The sequence below is a fragment of the Simochromis diagramma genome, unplaced genomic scaffold (genome assembly GCF_900408965.1).
Source record: "Simochromis diagramma unplaced genomic scaffold, fSimDia1.1 OVJJ01000205.1, whole genome shotgun sequence".
Classification (NCBI taxonomy): domain Eukaryota; kingdom Metazoa; phylum Chordata; class Actinopteri; order Cichliformes; family Cichlidae; genus Simochromis; species Simochromis diagramma.
In genome coordinates this window covers 4,671,301-4,692,518 of record NW_024386782.1, presented here as the reverse complement: position 1 = coordinate 4,692,518, position 21,218 = coordinate 4,671,301, and the positions used below count along the sequence as shown (strand labels likewise).

General features: G+C 37.5%; 3 protein-coding genes and 1 long non-coding RNA gene across 7 annotated transcripts; 3 read left to right on the top strand and 1 right to left on the bottom strand.

The window, feature by feature from the left end:
* Positions 1–695: 695 nt before the first annotated feature.
* Positions 696–10,359, bottom strand: LOC120725094. The gene is made up of 4 exons (XR_005694048.1): positions 9,997–10,359; positions 9,054–9,926; positions 6,640–6,643; positions 696–709 (listed from the first exon to the last, which is right to left on the bottom strand). It is a non-coding gene; the product is annotated as an uncharacterized LOC120725094 (long non-coding RNA).
* Positions 1,260–6,017, top strand: LOC120725080 (tumor necrosis factor receptor superfamily member 14-like). Its single transcript, XM_040017738.1, has 6 exons — positions 1,260–1,717; positions 1,839–1,931; positions 3,252–3,377; positions 3,459–3,617; positions 3,690–3,774; positions 5,465–6,017. Exons 1-6 carry the CDS (start codon positions 1,675–1,677, stop codon positions 5,601–5,603), a joined length of 645 nt encoding a protein of 214 aa, XP_039873672.1. The 5' UTR covers positions 1,260–1,674; the 3' UTR covers positions 5,604–6,017.
* LOC120725087 (tumor necrosis factor receptor superfamily member 14-like) lies at positions 9,552–14,997 on the top strand. Its single transcript, XM_040017750.1, has 7 exons — positions 9,552–9,669; positions 9,797–9,889; positions 11,662–11,787; positions 11,916–12,074; positions 12,164–12,248; positions 14,459–14,592; positions 14,804–14,997. Exons 1-7 carry the CDS (start codon positions 9,645–9,647, stop codon positions 14,809–14,811), a joined length of 630 nt encoding a protein of 209 aa, XP_039873684.1. The 5' UTR covers positions 9,552–9,644; the 3' UTR covers positions 14,812–14,997.
* A 375-nt stretch (positions 14,998–15,372) lies between these two features.
* LOC120725046 (tumor necrosis factor receptor superfamily member 14-like) lies at positions 15,373–21,027 on the top strand. 4 transcript variants are annotated; one of them, XM_040017682.1, is made up of 7 exons: positions 15,373–15,768; positions 15,896–15,988; positions 17,704–17,829; positions 17,953–18,111; positions 18,223–18,307; positions 19,071–19,229; positions 19,308–21,027. In XM_040017682.1, the coding sequence occupies exons 1-7, from the start codon at positions 15,744–15,746 to the stop codon at positions 19,393–19,395; spliced, it is 735 nt and encodes a 244-aa protein (XP_039873616.1). In that variant the 5' UTR covers positions 15,373–15,743; the 3' UTR covers positions 19,396–21,027. The 4 variants fall into 4 exon arrangements, with proteins under 4 accessions (XP_039873616.1, XP_039873625.1, XP_039873632.1 ...); XM_040017691.1 differs by having other exon boundaries at positions 15,377–15,768; positions 19,071–19,234; positions 19,306–21,027; XM_040017698.1 differs by having other exon boundaries at positions 15,382–15,768; positions 19,071–19,225.
* The last annotated feature ends 191 nt before the right edge of the window (positions 21,028–21,218 follow it).

The window sequence follows — 21,218 nt, the reverse complement described above, 5'->3', positions numbered from 1 at the left end:
TGCAGTGCTCAGCAGTCCCTCAAATTTCCCTGAGGGTGTTTAGGAAGTGTGTCTGTGGTTGTAGTGATGAAACCCAGCAGTCGACATCCACTGGGCAAACTGCTGCTCTCCAGATTTCCTGTTCTGCCTTCAGCTCGGTATATCGCAGCCTCTTCCTCTCACTGACGTCTTCCTTTGATACTGTAGTAGTAGTACAGAGAGAGGTGGACCAAAGTACCAGACTGGTCTTAGGATGAATAGAAATGTACTACTTTGGCACTTTTGTTTCTGGTCCAGGTTTCAATTATGATATTTTGTCATATTTGTCATATTTTGTTACTTTTACCAAAGTAAATGCAATCGTACATTTACACTACTCAAAATTCAAGACAAAGTGATGTATTTCCTTGAATTTTTTATTCAAAAAACATACACAGCACAGGGTATTGACTATAAATTACTACCCAGGTGTATGCAAAGTCACCTACCACTGGGACACAAACTTAAACACAAGAGCAGCAGGTTTAAGTCAGAGAAATATCACAAACTAACCACCTATTACTAGTTTTAATTCACTTTTTGCATAAATAAATACATTTCTTAAAATATGGGAACCATACATATTCCCTTGTGAGTAATTTCAAAAGTTCATCTTTATTATTTTTTTTCTCCAATGTCTGTTGCGGGGCTCCGTATTTCCGGACTATACTACCTCTGTCTGAACTGTTTTCTTCTAAACTGGGGCACTGTGCCCCCACCCAGTGTTGCCAACTTAGCGACTTTGTCGCTATATTTAGCGAGTTTTCAGACCCCTTAGTGACGTGAAAAGACGTGAAAGCGCGTATTGCTTTTACTCTCAACAAGCAGCGGGTGCTGTAACACAGTCAGTTCTTCTTTTACTCTTATGCTGTTTTGTGGATCACAAGGTTTAAAACTACTTATAAACACACACACACAAAGTAACTCCACCAGAGTGCCTATTTCGGGTCACTTTTGCCGGTCCAAGCCCAGGTAAAGGAGCAGGGTTGGAATTGTGACATTAAAAAAAACAACAATTGCTAAAAGAAATTTAATTTGTAGTTCTAAATAAACTCAAAATGTATTTAGGACGTTTTTTACTCACTTTATGTCTCTTCCACGATGTTATTTCGCTCTCCAACAACATAGGTTACAATTAGATTAGCATGACCAATTATGCAAATTAGGCGATGACGTCATTTAGCCACTTCTAGCGACTTTTAGGACAACCAATAGCGATTTTCCTTACTGAGGAGTTGGCAACACTGCCCCCACCACACTTCCATCCCATCACCGGTTTCTCCGTCTTTCTGGCCCTGTCCCACTACATCCCGGAAATCTCGGAAGTCGGAATACGCCCTAGTTCAATAATTCTGATTTAATCAAAAAACGCACCATGAATTCACGTCGTCGTGCTCCAGATTAAGTTTAAAGTCGGATTCCAGTTTTTTTCCTCTCGGAATTTTAATTTGAAATGGTCCCTCAATAGAGATTTGCACCTCGCAAACGTCGGAGCAGCCTCACAATCCCAGAGTTAACCATTCAGAACACTGATAGCTTTTCAGCATGAACGCCCACACTAAACGAAGAGCAACGTTTAAGCTAACTTTCACTACAGAATTTTAAAGGGTTACTGTTATTTAAAAAATAATTGCTTCAGCCGCTATATAAGGCAGCATGTTAGCCTGTGATATCATGGTTTCTGTGTTCCTCGTATTTGGTAAGTCAAACAGCAGCTCCATGTTTGCAGCACGTCTTTTATGTAAAGCTAACCTTAGCTTAGCTTGTAGCCTGTGTGGAGGATGCTTATCACTGCGTCCTAATCCTGTGCTTGCCTGCAGCATGTCGCGCTGCCTCCGTGGTTTCTGCAGTGTCTTGTCACACAAAGGAGTATGCAACAAGGGATGGGCAGTGCTGCCCGATGTGCCAAGAAGGTACGATAAGAAAACATTTCTAGAAGTAAACCCGCCCACATTATGTGAGTTCCCACTGTGAGAACAAAGAGTAAATAAAGAGACGTCTATCTTATTTCATGTTACAGCTGCTTCTTTTATCTCACAATTCTTTAAGTTAATAAACCAGAAAATCTGCTGACTCTTTTTTTTTTTTAATCATTTTTTCCCCTGAAACTGTCAACTAACCTTCATTAATAGTTAGAATTGACACAGTTCAGATAATAGCTTTCAGGAAACATCACAAGTATTGTAAATAAATTGTAACTGTTTGTCTGAGGGGGCAGCACACAAACAAGTTATTAAGTTGCATATTCAGATGAGATAAACCTTTTTTTCATACCTTCCGTCCACCTCGACTCAGTTCATCTTACACATACTGAAACGTCATTTCATATGATCAGATGTGTTGAGCATGTGCCTCTACAGCACTGCTGGCACAGGGTGAAGTAATGCAAGGCTTTGTGGCACACTATAACCATTTCAAATGTACCAGAGCTGTAGAGGTTTAAAAACAACTTGATCCCCATATTCACAGTTCAATTCACATGTTATTTATATAGCGCCAAATCACAACTACAGTCACCTCAAGGCAGTTTATACTGTAAGGTAGACCCTACAGTAATACATACAAGAGACACCCAATGACCTCTTTTGGTATTGTCACATCTTGAAACTGCTACTGTGTGAAAAATAATGATGCACACAAGGATTGTACAGTTCTAAACAAGGCAATTTCTTATACCCATCTATTAGTACCTGAAAAAAGTTGATTCTTTTCATCTGCACGTACATTTGAATCAGTGATATAACATTTCTCTATCTATCAACAATTAGTTCTTCATAATGCCCAAAAGATGACTAGGTAAGCTACTAGTCTGTGTTATCTTGTTGTTGTAATAATTATGTGAAATATGCAGATGGTTCACAGAGCAGAGGCTCCTCCACTATCAGAAAAAGTTGTAAGTGGTGCATACTATTATCTGCTCCACAGCACTCATCCACACAGGCTTGTATTTTGCAATAATTGCGCACACCAATTGTTCTTGAAATATAAAAGATTTAGTAATATATAGTAGGAGTACAGAGGAAACTATTATATTCTGGCAGTTATTTTGCCAGTACCAGCTGGTGGTTGCTTAGTAACTTTACACAGTCTATTGTGGTGTTTAAAGTTTTCTAAAATGTGTGTCTAAAAAGATTCACCCCAGATTTAATACACTGTGCATTCACTGTGCATTTGTGTTCTTGACCTTTAATGTGGCTTTAATGTTCACATAAATGTTGTGCTGTGTTGAACAGGTACAGTTGTTCAGAGGGACTGCACAGCATATTCAGGAACTCGGTGCCGTTCCTGTGACCTGGGGACTTTCATGAACCAACTCAATGGTCTATCTAACTGTTTCCCCTGCACTACCTGTGATACAGGTACAGATGGAAACTTCTTAGTCAAATTTTAATTTAAAAAATAAAAATGTTTTCAAATTGCACCGATATTTTTTTTTTTAGGTCATGGTCTCTTTGTCAAGCGGAACTGTACAGCAAAAACTGACACAGTGTGTGACGTTTTAAATGGATATTACTGCAAAGGTTTGATTGACAGTAATGGATGTAGTTTGGCAGAGAAACATTCACAGTGTGAAGCTGGTCAGAGGATAAAAGAATCTGGTAAGAAAAGTTTTTTTAGATGAGCTGATAAATTAGGATTTTTTTGTGTAACAACGAATGTGTTTCTTTCAGGAACCAGCAGAAGTGACACAGTGTGTGAAGACTGTCAGCCAGGCTTCTTTTCCAAAGATGGTGTGAAGTGCACTGCTTGGAAAACGTAGGTCATAATTTATAACAAAATCACTCTAAGTTTATTTTATTTTCAGTTATTGATCATCAATTTCTTAATGGAATCTCTCATATACTTGGGACTAGGGCTGTGCCACATCATATCATTTGCAATAATATCGGTATTACACTATACACTGTGTGTCGCTATAGCAAGAATATGTGTTTGTATCCTAGTGTTTATGACAAGGAGTCAAAACCATGCATGTCTGAATGTAAGAGCAGTGTGCAACTAAAAATGGAGCTACTTCAGCAGCTTCCAGTGAACACAGGACGAAAACATGCAGGAAAACTGTTTGGAAAAAAGTGAAAACAACAAACTGGTAGAAGAGGGTAAAAAACACACCTTTGAGTAGAACGAGACACATGGGACATGAGCAGTCACTCGCTGCACTCGCTAGTTATCCTCTATATAACAGGAGGAGCAAACAGTGGATGGAAATTAGTGATGCAGTTACATGATGGAAAAGCAGGACTTTAAGCATACACTTTAAGCATAGACTGACCAAGGCAGAAAATATTTTTTATGTTTATATTTTTTAATATTAACATATGACAATATTGTGTAGCTCCTAACATTTTACAAGAGTAAACTAATTTAGTTATTGTCAAACTCAAGTTTTAAAATTTATTTTATACTTTCACTTGAAAATTCCAGGGAAAATACTACCTAGGCTACTTTTGTGCTTACATTTTCTTTCATTAGATTCACATTTCAGTTTAAGTAGTCTGACATTGGTGAGACTAGCTCTCTGGAAAAGAAGGATGCTTCATCTACTTACAGTTATTAATGCTGCTGCCTGTGAGCATTTAAAAAACATACAGTATTTTTTTCTATATCTTCATATCTCAGTTGTCATATATTACTCACCTCCACACAGGACTTTGGTACAAGAAAAACTTTGAATTTGTTTAAAATAAAGTTTTGAATAGTTTAAACTACAGTCATAGATTATTAGAGATTCATTAATAATAACATGGTGGTGTCTCAGTTACTGTGTATTGAAGATAAACACGAGTACCTCTGGAAACCTCTGCATGTGTCCCGTTCTGTCTGTAAACATGATAGCTTGAAAGGTTTTGAATGAATTCTGACAAAACCTTGTTTGAGTGTAGAACTGACAAAAATCCTCATGACTTAAGAGTGTATAATTCTTACAAACATTGTGCGTACTATCAACACATAGAAAGCACCATATAAAATGTAAAACATCATGTCACATTTGACCTCTGACCTCTCCTTCAATAGATCGAGACAGATGACAGCACAGTTGAGGCATCAGTTAATCCTGATGGCCACATTCAAACACATAAACATGAGCTCTGCTTTATCACAAACATCTTGTTTTTAGAGTGAAAACACAAGATGCTTGTCAGCAGGAATACTAACTGTAGTCCATGTACTTGTACTATGCGCTTTACAGATTTCAGTACACTGTTACATTTGATGTCAGGCTCATAAAATAAAATAATAATTAACTTAGAACTTAAAAGTTGGCAGTACTGATGTGATATTTAGACCTGCATAATTACTTCAGTTTTTCATCAACATATGACAGGATATTAAAATATTATAACAATTTACATACAATTATTATCTTGATAATTCTCTGTGGTCCTGCTCCTTCACGTGGATTAATTTGGATTTTCTTTCTCTTTCACCTCTTCTTTTACAACAGTTGCTCAAACACACAGATAAAGGTCAGAGGAAGCTCAAACAGTGACGTTGTCTGTGGGAGAACATCAAGTCAACATTACTTTGTGTTTTTACCTTTTTTGCTTTGCTCAGTAGCATTTGCTAGCCTTGTGACAGGTTAGTGCATCGTCTGCATTGTGTTGATTTTTCAGTTTAAAGCCTTAACAACACAGTGTTGCCTTTTTGTTATTGCTTAGGGTTTTTTTCCTGCTGTAACACTAATTTTCTTTGTGTACCAATAAAGCAAAGAAGAAGAAGGAAGGGAAAAAAATGCCCTTTTAAAAAGAAAATTGAACTCACTAACCATGAGCAGTTTATTTATATCATTAATAGACTTTTAGCTGGGAAGGCCAGAAGACCCAGCACTGACAACTAAATAGGTGCAGTTGGATCATGGTGTTGTTCCGAAAGGCGATTTCTGGTGTTTGTGTATGTATGTGTAATGTCTTTGTTTATATTGGAAGGTAGACTGCAGTCAAAATGATTTATGAAGGAGTTGTATATAAAATAAAGAAATTACCTGTTTTGCAAATATCTTTATAACTGCATTATTGTACCCAAATTATAATCAGTCTGGTTGTTGGTCACTTAAAATGTCTAAAAAACTATTATGTTATATTTGTTGCAATTTCTATTAGCCTCTTGACCCAACATCTCTTTAAAAAGACATTTTTAATGTCTATGAGGTTTTTTAACTGGATCCATGAAGCATATAAAAAAGTCACTTTGTCAAAAACTGATTGCAGCTTCTACCTGGTGGATAAAATGTTGTTTATGGTTCGAAATGACTCGATATCATTCATGATGGAAATATTTGACATGTTTTTTTACACATTATAGGCCAACGGGTCATTAATGACAGTTTAAATGGGGGCAATCACTTTTTTGGAAAATACTGAAAATCACTTTTTTGGCATCACAACTATCCACAGAAAACAGATGTGTCCAAAGTCAGAGGCTGCATTTAGTCACAAAGGACTGAGATGTAGAGTAACACATTAAACAGTGCAGAAATGTAGTTTATCCTCTGTACTGTGTGTGCTGATGGGCTTTGGTCTGAAGGAAAAGAGTTCATGTACAGCAACATCAGATAAAGTCTCAAACTAACAGATTTGACGGCTGTTATGATGTATTTGGTTGATGCTGAAACTGTAGAACATACCTTAATTAATTTTTCATAAACTCTGAATATGGTGTTAATTTGAAGTAAAATGGTAACTAACTAGTGACCTGCTGGTTCACTTTTCATTCACAGCCCTTTAAGTCACAGCTTACAGGCAAACAGCTCAAAGTAAACCTGATGAAAAGAAGCAAAGACTGTGGGAGAAGCAGTTGGAAAAAAGAAGAACTGCAATAAGAGTTAAAGTTACAGTGAAAATAAGTTGGATGAAATAATCTGTTGGTTAAGTTCAGTGTTCTGTCCAATACAGGGAGTGCAGAATTATTAGGCAAATGAGTATTTTGTCCACATCATCCTCTTCATGCATGTTGTCTTACTCCAAGCTGTATAGGCTCGAAAGCCTACTACCAATTAAGCATATTAGGTGATGTGCATCTCTGTAATGAGAAGGGGTGTGGTCTAATGACATCAACACCCTATATCAGGTGTGCATAATTATTAGGCAACGTCCTTTCCTTTGGCAAAATGGGTCAAAAGAAGGACTTGACAGGCTCAGAAAAGTCAAAAATAGTGAGATATCTTGCAGAGGGATGCAGCAGTCTCAAAATTGCAAAGCTTCTGAAGCGTGATCATCGAACAATCAAGCGTTTCATTCAAAATAGTCAACAGGGTCGCAAGAAGCGAGTGGAAAAACCAAGGCGCAAAATAACTGCCCATGAACTGAGAAAAGTCAAGCGTGCAGCTGCCAAGATGCCACTTGCCACCAGTTTGGCCATATTTCAGAGCTGCAACATCACTGGAGTGCCCAAAAGCACAAGGTGTGCAATACTCAGAGACATGGCCAAGGTATGGATGGATGGGCCCGTGGCTGGATTGGTAAAGGGCAGAGAGCTCCAGTCCGACTCAGACGCCAGCAAGGTGGAGGTGGAGTACTGGTTTGGGCTGGTATCATCAAAGATGAGCTTGTGGGGCCTTTTCGGGTTGAGGATGGAGTCAAGCTCAACTCCCAGTCCTACTGCCAGTTTCTGGAAGACACCTTCAAGCAGTGGTACAGGAAGAAGTCTGCATCCTTCAAGAAAAACATGATTTCCATGCAGGACAATGCTCCATCACACGCGCCCAAGTACTCCACAGCGTGGCTGGCAAGAAAGGGTATAAAAGAAGAAAAACTAATGACATGGCCTCCTTGTTCACCTGATCTGAACCCCATTGAGAACCTGTGGTCCATCATCAAATGTGAGATTTACAAGGAGGGAAAACAGTACACCTCTCTGAACAGTGTCTGGGAGGCTGTGGTTGCTGCTGCACGCAATGTTGATGGTGAACAGATCAAAACACTGACAGAATCCATGGATGGCAGGCTTTTGAGTGTCCTTGCAAAGAAAGGTGGCTATATTGGTCGCTGATTTGTTTTTGTTTTGTTTTTGAATGTCAGAAATGTATATTTGTGAATGTGGAGATGTTATATTGGTTTCACTGGTAAAAATAAATAATTGAAATGGGTATATATTTGTTTTTTGTTAAGTTGCCTAATAATTATGCACAGTAATAGTCACCTGCACACACAGATATCCCCCTAAAATAGCTAAAACTAAAAACAAACTAAAAACTACTTCCAAAAAACATTCAGCTTTGATATTAATGAGTTTTTTGGGTTCATTGAGAACATGGTTGTTGTTCAATAATAAAATTATCCCTCAAAAATACAACTTGCCTAATAATTCTGCACTCCCTGTAGAAGCTGATTCGCCTTCTGTGGTGTGATTTTAACCTGAAGCTGCACTCAGAGTGATTAAATTTGGATTCTAAAAGTAATGTGAGGATGACAAAGAACACTGACATCATGATTTACATTATGTTATGAAAATGACGTATTAACTACTAAAAAACACTGACCTTTGTGTAAATGCTTGGAGCAGACTAACCTGTGAGCTGGAGTGTTCTGGGACGTTATATTTGGTCTTTGAATGGCTGCAATCCAGGCCACCCGTCGCGTCTTTGTCACTTCGGAAACACGGCTCGAACAATTTCTCTTCAACGACGTAATCCGATAACAACCGATCTCTTTACCCGTCGGCTTCCCGTGGCTGTCATGCGACCGGCTATTGCAGTTAATAATACAACGGCTTCTTGACATTTTTGTGTTTCTTTTTATCGCTGTGTAACTGATTTTAATTGAAAGCCTGCGTGCGCTAGTACAGCTTGCCACGAGTTCCCAGAATCCTTTGCGGTTTACCCCTGAATGACGTCACATTTTCAATCTCTATATAATATGCATGTTACATTTTATATTTGGGGTAAAATATCAAGTCTTTTCAAGTAAACCGGTTCAAGTCCAATTCAAGTCCCAGGTCATTGGTGTAAAAGTCCAAGTCAAGTCACAAGTCTTAGAACATTTTTTCAAGTCAAGTCTAAAGTCATAAAATTAATGACTCGAGTCCACACCTCTGACTTCTTGTGCTCTTTTATCCAATCCATCACTGGAAACTAATCCCTCTTAAATAATCCCTCTTAAAACCTAAATATTATTAATTAATGGTAACCATCTACGTGGCTATAAATTATTTACTTTTTATTTTACAGTGGCAAATACGAATCGGGGTACAGGTTCAAATAAAAATCCCAGCTTCATTATTCATTAGTAAAATCTTCGGCTACGAATACTTCCGCGATCCTCAGTCAGTCTCGTGTTACTCGTAAATATTCATCGGGTTCAGGAGTAAAACAATCGCTGGAATGTGTACAAATTAAACATTAAATCCTACGATTTCCTTCAAACTCTCTCTGTTGTATTGTCTCTGTCTAAACGAAGATGAGCCTTATAAAAGATCAGTAAAATATCTTCAGTTTGTCGACAAAAGTCACGAGAATCGTCAGTGTGGGATGGACTTTGGCTCTTTCTTCCCCAAGTTTTCTTCTTGTTACGCCCACATCACAACCGAAAGCGTAACGAATTTTAGCGGTCTCTGTTAGATTTGTATAGTACTTTAGTGAAATAAAGCCTACAAATGTATTACAGAGCAGCGTGTTAGGATGTGATATCATGCTGTCTGCGTTACTTATCTTCGGTAAGTACTGCAACATTTTCGTGTATACGACACAGCCTTTGGCTTAAGCTAACCTTTAGCTTAGGTTGTGAGCTAACTGAGCTATTTGTCTGTCCCAGGATATTAATATTCTTGTGTTTTCCTGTAGGATATGCCGCCGTCTTCATGGTGCCCGTGTTATCGTGTCGAACAAAGGAGTATAAAACAAATGATGGACAGTGCTGCCCGATGTGCAACAAAGGTAGGAAGAAAAGCGATGACTGCAAATGTGCACAAACCTCCAAAGCAGGTGCTTTATAGAAGAAGGACCCCCCACCACCACCACCACACACACACACACACACACACACATATCGATAAGGGGACATTGATATTTGATCCGTTTTTGGTTTCTTCTTTGAAATGACACGATAGACAAAAGTAGACGAAATGCTGTTCACAGGACAGCAAGAGTAATCGATCTGGAGAATCTTGTCTTCGCTGTCGTTCCCCTCGTATGTTTTATTACTCCGACTTCAGCTTTTTCGCTTCATAACTAAAGCGTGCAGTTTACTTTGCGTATACTCAAATGGAGTCGAGTCAACTAGTGCCACCCGTGGCAAGGTGCCATAGCCTACAGCCAGATCAACTTGTGACACAGACATCTGCACCACGTCTGAATTTGTTTCATGCACAAAACATTTGTAACTTTCAATTTTGTCTGTTTTTGCATCTTGCAAATAAACCTTTAAACTGAATGAAATTATATTATATATTTATTTTCAGCCTACAACAGTAGAAAATGCCAGATTACATACTGAAAGTTATAGAAGTCACCACTCATGATTTTAATTTTATTTACCATAACAAAGAAATACATCTTGGACAAATATATGACACATTAATATTTCACTAGAGTTGTAACATCACATCCTGTAAGCATAGTCTGCCTGTGTTAGGAGGTTAGGACCTATCACACAGCATTAACTTTCCCTTTGCGGGCTGCTGGAAGCTGGGGTGAAAAGTTTAGTTTTACTAAAATCGCTGAGCTTGACTAAAATAGATGTATTTTTTAGTTGTTAATTATCTGACGAGTCGCTGTGATTTTGATGACAGAGATTTGCTGCTTCATTTTGCTCTGCTCTGCCTACTGAGAAACCTTCAATGGGTCATTTATATACTAACAGTGATTGGATGTTTAGCTGGGGGGGGGGTTCTGCTGAGTTTTGTGTGAGCCTGTACAAAAACGGAGCATAAAGGGAAAGAGTGAACAAGAGGTGAAACCATGACATTGGTGCCTTGTCCAGTGCATTTTTCAGATGCTGTAGTAAATCTTGTCCTTATTCAGTTTGTGGGTAATCTATTTTTTTTCTTTCTCAGTTTCTGAAAGTTTGATTTAATGGGGCAGGACCTTTGTTTAAGCCCCCTCTTTCCCCAATGTAGAGCCGCCCCGTCTATTATTAGATATTTTATGTTGCATTCAGGTAATTAATATTGACTTCCTGCATCTCAGTTAAATTTAAAAGAAGAAATATGTGTTTTATTATTTTTATTATTGTTTATCACAAGCAGTAAAATGAAGCACAAGTTGCATCACCAGCAATGGGAGACAATATATGTAAAGGCAAGAAGTCGGTAGTGACCAAGAAACCTATGAAGTACATTCCATGGTTCTTAAAACAGTTAAGAAAGATTTACATGTAAATGTGTTAATAATGTCTGTTTAAACATGATTATTTTCATGTTACTTGAAATAAAATATCTCTCTCTGCTGTTACTGCAGCTTCTGCATAAGTGTCCATTTCACGCTTTGGAGAGGTCAAGCATGAAAGGGACACAGTGGACCGATGTGTCTGTTACACGTTTTGCTGTGATACTGGATCAGGATACTGGGCCACATTGAATTTGTAGATCTGTAATGTTGTAGCTGCTTGACTTACTGTATATAACACCCAACACTAAACTGCACAACTGTAGATTCCCTCTGTGTTAAATGCTAAAAGTCTGACATAAATGTTGTGTTCTGTTGAACAGGTACAGTTGTTCAGAGAGACTGCACAGCATATGCAGGAACTCGGTGCCGTCCTTGTGAGATGGGGACCTTTATGAACCAACCCAACGGCCTGTATAACTGTTTCCCCTGCACTGCCTGTGACACAGGTACAGTCAGATGAGAAATCCTTTGTCAAATTTAGATTGGAAAAAAAAATAAAGCTTTCATTTAAAAGTAAATTACAGAAACATGATTTTACACTAATGTTTTTTGTTTTGTTTTTCATTTTTTTAAGGTCATGGTCTCCTTGTCAAGCAGAACTGTACAGCAACAACTGACACAGTGTGTGACATTTTAAATGGATATTACTGCAAAGGTTTGACAGACAGTAACAGATGTAGTTTGACAGAGAAACATTCACAGTGTGCAGCTGGTCAGAGGATAAAAGAACCTGGTAAGAAAAATTAAAGTCTAAGACCATTTTTTTAGATGAGCTGATAAATTATAATTTTTTTTGTGTAACAATGAATGTGTTTCTTTCAGGAACCAGCAGAAGTGACACAGTGTGTGAAGACTGTCAGCCAGGCTTCTTTTCCAAGGACGGTGTGAGCTGCACGACCTGGAAAGTGTAGGTCATAATTTATAACAAAATCACTCTAAAAGTGTTTAATATATTCAGTTATTGATCATCAATGTCTTAATGGAATCTCTCATATACTTGGGACTAGGGCTGTGCCACATCATATCATCTGCAATAATACCGGTATTATATTATATACTGTGTTGCTATAGCAACATTATGTGTTTGTTTCCTAGTGTTTATGACAAGGAGTCAAAACCATGCATGTCTAAATGTAAGAGCAGTGTTTCAATGATGATTTAGTAACTAAAAATGGAGCTACTTCAGCAGCCTCCAGCAAACACAGGAGAAAACATGCAGGAAATCTGTTTGTAAAAAGTGGAAAACACTCCGTTGAGTAGAACGAGGCTATGAAGACACATGAGGAGACAGGAGCAGTTACTAGCTGCACTCGCTAGTTAGACTATATATAACAGGAGGAGCAAACAATGTGTGGAAATTAGTGATGCAGTAACATGATGGAAAAGCAGGACTTCAAGTAGTTGATTAAAATTCTGACACGATAAATATTTTTTGATTTATTAATAACAGTGTTAAAAGTTTTTTATACTTTATTTGAATATTCCAGGGAAAATACTACCTGGGCTACTTTTGAACTTACGTTTTCTTTTGTTAGATTCACACTTCAGTTTAAGTAGTCTGACACTGATGACGGTAGCTCTCTGGAAAAGAAGGGTGTCAGTACTTAGAGTTATAAATGCTGCTACCTGCAACCATTTTAAAACTCAATGCTTTTTTTCTATATTTTTATATCTCAGTGATATATTACCCACCTCCACACGGGACTTTGGGATTTGCCCCCCTTTAGTAACCTGAGGACCAGTGATTCAGCTGATTAAACAGAAAATTAGCCAACTTTTGATTTTAATGTTATAATTGTAGAATAAATACTTTGAATTTGTTGAAAATAAAGTTTGATTAATTTAAAATACAGTCATATATTATCAGAGATTCATTAATAGTAACAGCGTGGTGTCTCAGTTACTGTGTATAGAAGATAAACATGATTACCTCTGGAAAGGAGGTCATGTTTTTAATAGGGTGTGTGTGCATGTGTGCCGTTCTGTAAACATGATAGCTTGAAAGGTTTTGAGTGACTTCTGATAAAACCTTGTTGGAGTGCAGAACTGACAAACATCCTCATGACTTAGAGCAGTGTTTCCCAACCACTGTACCGCAGCACATAAGTGTGCCATGAGAAATGATCAGGTGTGCCGTGGAAGATTATCTGGTTCCACCTGATTAGTACTCGAAGCGTCCGGCATGAGTCACGGGCAGAACAATTACATTCTCTTCCACTAGAGGGCAGTACAACTATGCGCTCTAATTAAATGAGTTGCCAACTGCCAGTAAAACAGAAGAAGACCAAGAAGAAATTACATAATAGTCATGCTGTGAGCGAGACCACGCAGGGTGTAATAGCAATAAATAAATATTTAAAAAGAAAAAGTAGTCAATCTGACTTGGGTCCTGGAGAAAATCCCGACCCAGATGATGCCCCTAGCATGAGTAGTGGTCAGAAGAAAGCAAAAAAAAGTGTACTGGGGACAAACCGAACCAATTCTGCTATGCCATGTGCACGGGCAAAAATTATCAATATGCCTTTTTTGACATTTTTCTTTGATGGTGTGCTGTGTGATATTTGTTTTTTTTGTTTTTTTTTCTTTTTATTTTTTTTTTTTATGTGAAATATGTGCCGTGGCCCCAAAAGATTGTGAAACAGTGACTTAGAGTGTAAAATTCTTACATACATGTTGCATATTATCAACACATAGAAAGCACCATATAAAAATGTAAAACACCATGTCATATTTGACCTGTGACCTCTCCTTCAATAGACTGAGACAGATGACAGCACATCTACAGATGTAAACAGGAGCTCTGTTTTATCATAAACTCCTTGTGTTTAGAGTGAAAACGCAAGATGTTTGTCAGCAGGAACACTAACTGTAGTCCATGCACTTGTACAATGCACTTTACAGATTTGAGTACACTGTTACATTTGATGTCAGGCTCATAAAATAAAATAATAATTAACTTAGATCTTTAAAGTTAGATCTACTGATTTGATATTTAGACCTGCATTTTTCAGTTTTTCATCAACATATGACAGGATATTGAAATACTATAACAATTCACGTGGATTTATTTTGATTTATTTTGATTTTCTTTCTCTTTCACCTCTTCTTTTCCAACAGTTGCTCAAACACACAGATAAAGGTCAGAGGAAGCTCGACCAGTGACGTTGTCTGTGGGAGAACATCAAGTCAACATTACTTTGTGTTTTTACCTTTTTTGCTTTGCTCAGTAGCATTTACTAGCCTTGTGACAGGTTAGTGCATCGTCTGCATTGTGTTGACTTTTCAGTTTAAAGCCTTAACAACACAGTGTTGCCTTTTTGTTATTGCTTAGGGTTTTTTTCCTGCTGTAGCACTAATTTTCTTTGAGTAATAATAAACCAAAGAAAAAGAAGGAAGGAAAATAAATATTTTTACAAAGAAAATTGAACTCACTAACCATGAGTTTATTTATATCATTAATAGACTTTTAGCTGGGAAGGCCAGAAGACCCAGCACTGACAACTGAACAGGTGCTTTTGGATCACGGTGTTGTTCCAAAAGGTGATTTCTGATGTTTCTGTATATATGTGTAATGTCTTTGTTTATATTGGAAGGTAGACTGCAGTCAAAACGATTTATGAAGGAGTTGTATATAAAATAAAGAAACTACCTGTTTTACAAATGCGTTATTGTACCCAAATTATAATCAGTCTGGTTGTTGGCCACTTAAAATGTCTAAAAAACTATTATGTTATATATTTGTTGCAATTTCTGCCTCTTGTATTTTATCCAATCCATCACTGGATTTTCAACTCTTTGCAGTGAATACACCACGACGTCTCATCATCTGGCGATTACGTTTCACCAAACTAATCCCTCTTAAATAATTACTCTTAAAACCTAAATATTATTAATTAATGGTAACCATCTACGTGGTTATAAATTATTTACTTTTTATTTCACAGTGGCAAATACGAATCCAGGTACAGGTTCAAATAAAAATCTCAGCTTCATTATTCATTAGTAAAATCTTCGGCTACGAATACTTCCGCGATCCTCAGTTTGTCTCGTGTTACTCGTAAATATTCATCGGGTTCAGGAGTAAAACAATCGCTGGAATGTGTACAAATTAAACATTAAATCCTACGATTCCCTTCAAACTCTCTGTTTTACTGTCTCTGTCTAAACGAAGATGATCCTTATAAAAGATCAGTAAAATATCTTCAGTTTGTCGACAAAAGTCACGAGAATCGTCAGTGTGGGGTGGACTTTGGCGCTTTCTTCCCTAAGTTTTCTTCCTGTTACGCCCACATCACAACCGAAAGCTTAACGCATTTTAGCGGTTTCTGTTAGATTTGTATAGTACTTTAGTGAAATAAAGCCTACAAATGTATTACAGAGCAGCGTGTTAGGATGTGATATCATGCTGTCTGCGTTACTTATCTTCGGTAAGTACTGCAACATTTTCGTGTATACGACACAGCCTTTAGCTTAAGCTAACCCTTAGCTTAGGTTGTGAGCTAACTGAGCTATTTGTCTGTCCCAGGATATTAATATTCTTGTGTTTTCCTGTAGGATATGCCGCCGTCTTCATGGTGCCCGTGTTATCGTGTCAACCAAAGGAGTACAAAACAAATGATGGACAGTGCTGCCCGATGTGCAACAAAGGTAGGAAGAAAAGCGATGACTGCAAATGTGCACAACCACATATCGATAAGGGGACATTGATATTTGATCCGTTTTGGTTTCTTCTTTGAAATGACACGATAGACAAAAGTAGACGAAATGCTGTTCACAGGTCAGCAAGAGTAATCGATCTGGAGAATCTTGTCTTCGCTGTCGTTCCCCTCGTATGTTTTATTACTCCGACTTCAGTGTTTTCGCTTCATAACTAAAGTGTGCAGTTTACTTTGCGTATCCTCAAATGGAGTCGAGTCAACTATCACCACCTGTGGCCAAGTGCCATAGCCTACAGCCAGATTAACTTGTGACACACACATCTGCACCACGTCTGAATTTGTTTCATGCACAAAACATTTGTAACTTTCAATTTTGTCTGTTTTTGCATCTTGCAAATAAACCTTTAAACTGAATGAAATTATATTATGTATTTATTTTCAGCCTACAACAGTAGAAAATGCCAGATTACATACTGAAAGTTATAGAAGTCACCACTCATGATTTTAATTTTATTTACCATAACAAAGAAATACATCTTGGACAAATATATGACACATTAATATTTCACTAGAGTTGTAACATCACATCCTGTAAGCATAGTCTGCCTGTGTTAGGAGGTTAGGACCTATCACACAGCATTAACTTTCCCTTTGCGGGCTGCTGGAAGCTGAGGTGAAAAGTTTAGTTTTACTAAAATCGCTGAACTTGACTAAAATAGATGTATTTTTTAGTTGTTAATTATCTGACGAGTCGCTGTGATTTTGATGACAGAGATTTGCTGCTTCATTTTGCTCTGCTCTGCCTACTGAGAAACCTTCAATGGGTCATTTATATACTAACAGTGATTGGATGTTTAGCTGGGGGGGGGGTTCTGCTGAGTTTTGTGTGAGCCTGTACAAAAAGGGAGCATAAAGGGGAAGAGTGAACAAGAGGTGAAACCATGACATTTGTGCCTTTTCCAGTGCATTTTTCAGATGCTGTAGTAAATCTTGTCCATATTCAGTTTGTGGGTAATCTATTTTTTTTCTTTCTCAGTTTCTGAAAGTTTGATTTAATGGGGCAGGACCTTTGTTTAAGCCCCCTCTTTCCCCAATGTAGAGCCGCCCCGTCTATTATTAGATATTTTATGTTGCATTCAGGTAAATAATATTGACTTCCTGCATCTCAGTTAAATTTAAAAGAAGAAATATGTGTTTTATTATTTTTATTATTGTTTATCACAAGCAGTAAAATGAAGCACAAGTTGCATCACCAGCAATGGGAGACAATATATGTAAAGGCAAGAAGTCGGTAGTGACCAAGAAACCTATGAAGTACATTCCACGGTTCTTAAAACAATTAAGAAAGATTTACATGTAAATGTGTTAATAATGTCTGTTTAAACATGATTATTTACCATAATTATTTTCATGTTACTTGAAATAAAATATCTCCCTCGGCTGTTACTGCAGCTTCTGCATAAGTGTCCATTTCACGCTTTGGAGAGGTCAAGCATGAAAGGGACACAGTGGACCGATGTGTCTGTTACACGTTTTGCTGTGATACTGGATCAGGAAACTGGGCCACATTGAATTTGCGGATCTGTAATGTTGTAGCTGCCTGACTTACTGTATATAACACCCAACACTACAACTGCACAACTGTAGATTCCCTCTGTGTTAAATGCTAAAAGTCTGACATAAATGTTGTGTTCTGTTGAACAGGTACAGTTGTTCAGAGAGACTGCACAGCATATTCAGGAACTTGGTGCCGTCCTTGTGAGATGGGGACCTTTATGAACCAACCCAACGGCCTGTATAACTGTTTCCCCTGCACTGCCTGTGACACAGGTACAGTCAGATGAGAAATCCTTTGTCAAATTTAGATTGAAAAAAAAAAAATAAAGCTTTCATTTAAAAGTAAATTACAGAAACATCATTTTACACTAATGGTTTTTGTTTTGTTTTTTTTAGGTCATGGTCTCTTTGTCAAGCAGAACTGTACAGCAACAACTGACACAGTGTGTGACGTTTTAAATGGATATTACTGCAAAGGTTTGACAGACAGTAACGGATGTAGTTTGGCAGAGAAACATTCACAGTGTGAAGCTGGTCAGAGGATACAAGAACCTGGTAAGAAAGTTTAAAGTCTAAGTCTATTTTTTTAGATGAGCTGATAAACTGTGATTTTAAGTTTGTTTGTTTTTTCTGGATTGTGTGTAACAACGAATGTGTTTCTTTCAGGAACCAGCAGAAGTGACACAGTGTGTGAAGACTGTCAGCCAGGCTTTTTTTCCAAGGACGGTGTGAACTGCACAGGTTGGAAAACGTAGGTCATAATTTATATTCAAATCCCTCTAAAGGTGTATTATATATTCAGCCATTGATCATCAGTGTCTTAATGGAATCTCCAATATCCTGGGCTGTGTCACATCACATTGCCTGCAGTAATACCAACATAAATCTCCATGTGATTTAGTGTCATACCAGAATATCATTGCTATAGCAACACCATGTGGTCATGTTCTCTTGTTTGTATATACAGTCATATAATATTATCAATTATTAATTACCAATAATAATGTGGTGTCTCAGTAGCTATGTACTGATGATAATCATGATTTTAATAATATAATATCTATAGTGTGAAAGTCACATAGTGATAAATAATTGTCTAATTATTTGTTTTACACAGTCTTACTACATTTAGTTTAATTATTTTGCCACAAAGACAAAATAAAGGTTTAAAAAACTTTGACTGTTGACTGTGTTTCTATAGATATTGCAATAATGATTATTTACATGATTGGTGTGAAAATTGAATTATGACATGCCAATAAAATGTTAGTAAAATGATGAGTACTGGGTAATCGCAGATAGAGTACTGGGTAGTTACAGGTAACTAGATATTAAAGTGGAACCAGCTACATTCCAGGACATGTTTGTCCTGCATATCTGAGCCACAGACAGACGACAGGACAGTTAAACAGTTAATATTGATGGTCACATTGTTACAAACATCTTTACAGTGCAAACACAAATAAACACTGATAATAATGATTTATTTATATTTTATTTCTTTTTTGCCACAGTTGCTCTGAGAGCCAGATTAAAGTTGAAGAAGGAAGCTCAACCAGTGATGTTGTCTGTGGAAGCGCATCAAGACATCATTATTTTGTTATTTCATCTGTTGTGCTTTTCCCAATAATAGTAATTTACCTTGTGACAACAGGATTTGTGAAACCACGTAAGTGCCATCTAACCAGTGTCAAATCTGCTCACTCTGCACAGCACCTACAGTCACTAACATGTTAATAACTCTGTTTTAGATCAGAGCAGAAAATAATTGCTCAGGGACTGCTGATGATGCCTGAGAAAGCGGCTCTCATGTTCGCCATCTCTGCTCCATTTTACTAGCAGGATTGATGTCCTGACATCGATGATGGCTTCACCTGGTTCGGGACTCACTGTCCAATGTGGCACTTACACAGATGTGCACAGCTGTTTAATCAAAGTGATGCTGCAGTCGTCTGTTGAGGGTGCTGACCAGCCATCACCAATTTCTCTGCTCGATGCTCGCTCCATTATAGACAAACCACTTATTCTAAACGATCTCTTCATCAAGGAGTCTCCAGACTTCATGCTCCTGACCGAGACACCGCAGCAGGACATGGATCATGTTTATTTTGAGGAGATCTGCACAGCTGGCATTTCCGTCATTGTAACTGGGTGTCTTTGGGGATGTGGCAGAGGACTTTCTGCTGTTTACCAGCACAGACTCACATGCAGGCTGATGAAGTCGGACTCTATTTCTTCATTTAAGTTACAGATGATTAGGGTCGGTTCTTTGAAAAACCTTTTATTGTATTTCAGTCTACCGACCTCCTGGTGTTGCCAGAGTATTTTCAGCTGAATTCGGCGACCTTTCATCATTTATCATTACATTGGGGAAGGTTGTAATACTGAGATATTTTAACCTTCATATCGATGGATCCTGTAACTCAGCTGCTGAGTCTTTGAACTTTAAGCACCATGTTTCTGGCTCCACACATATAAAAGGCCACACGCTGGATCTTGCTTTCTCCCTGGGTTTAAAAACAAACGATGTATGTGTGAAAAATGTACATGTGACAGACCACAGCTGTATATTTTTTTAGTCTGTCATTTGTTCTGGATCCTTCACTTCATAAATTGATGATTCAAAGGTGGATTATAAATCACAATCCTGCTGAGAGGGTCCCTGCCTTTTTTGATGCCAACATGACTCATAGTGAAGTTCACACATTTATTTTGTCCTTTAACAATGAATGTAGGTCTACTTTTGACCCACTAAAACAAAGAATTTTCCAATATTCAAGTTTTTGTACTTGGAAAAATGAACATATTTATTATTTTAGGAGGAATTTGTACAAGTTGGAACATTTGTGGAAGGCGTCCAAGCTCCAGCTTCATGAGTTGCGTGTTAAAGAATCAGTTTTATCAAAAAATGCCAGAATAGACTATTTTTCACATCTTATTGCTTCAGAAAAGAAAACTCTTAAAGTCTTCTTTGATACAATTAACAATTTTTTCTCTCACAATATTCCTCACGTACCAGTGTTTTTAAAGTCTGAGTGCAATAAGTTTTTGCACTGTTTTATAATTAAGCTAATGATAAACAGGCTTAAGGACATGTTTGGGTTTACTGGTGATTTTTTAATATGGCTCATGTCATATCTATCTGGGAGATCTTTTAGTGTTTTTATGAATTCAGTTATCTCTGAAACAACAGTTGTGCCTTCTGGGATACCTCAGGGGTCTGTTTTGGGTCAGATTCCTTGTTTGCTTCATGTTCTCCCTTTGGACTGAAATATTAGAACTCATTCATGCTGTACAGATTCTGCTAACCGTTTAAAAGAGCAGCAGAACACATTTTTGTTCAAAGCTTGGTATTTTATGTTGTATTATATCTATATGATATGTTATCCTTTTCTTTCTTGTATAATTGTGAGGCAGTTTATTTGTAAAAAGTTACAAAATGTAAATAAATTTTACTTACTCTCCTCTCTACTACACATGATACTGTGTCCTTGTTTTACAAGAAGAATTGAAGAATTGAACTGTAAAGTACTAACGTAAGTAAGGTATTAGTTTTCAGACTCCTTCAAATTTACAGTTCAGATTAAAGAAAACTTGTAATGACTTTGTCTAATCCCAAACTTCTTTCTTGCTTTGCTTACTGTGCATTTAAAAATCAGCCT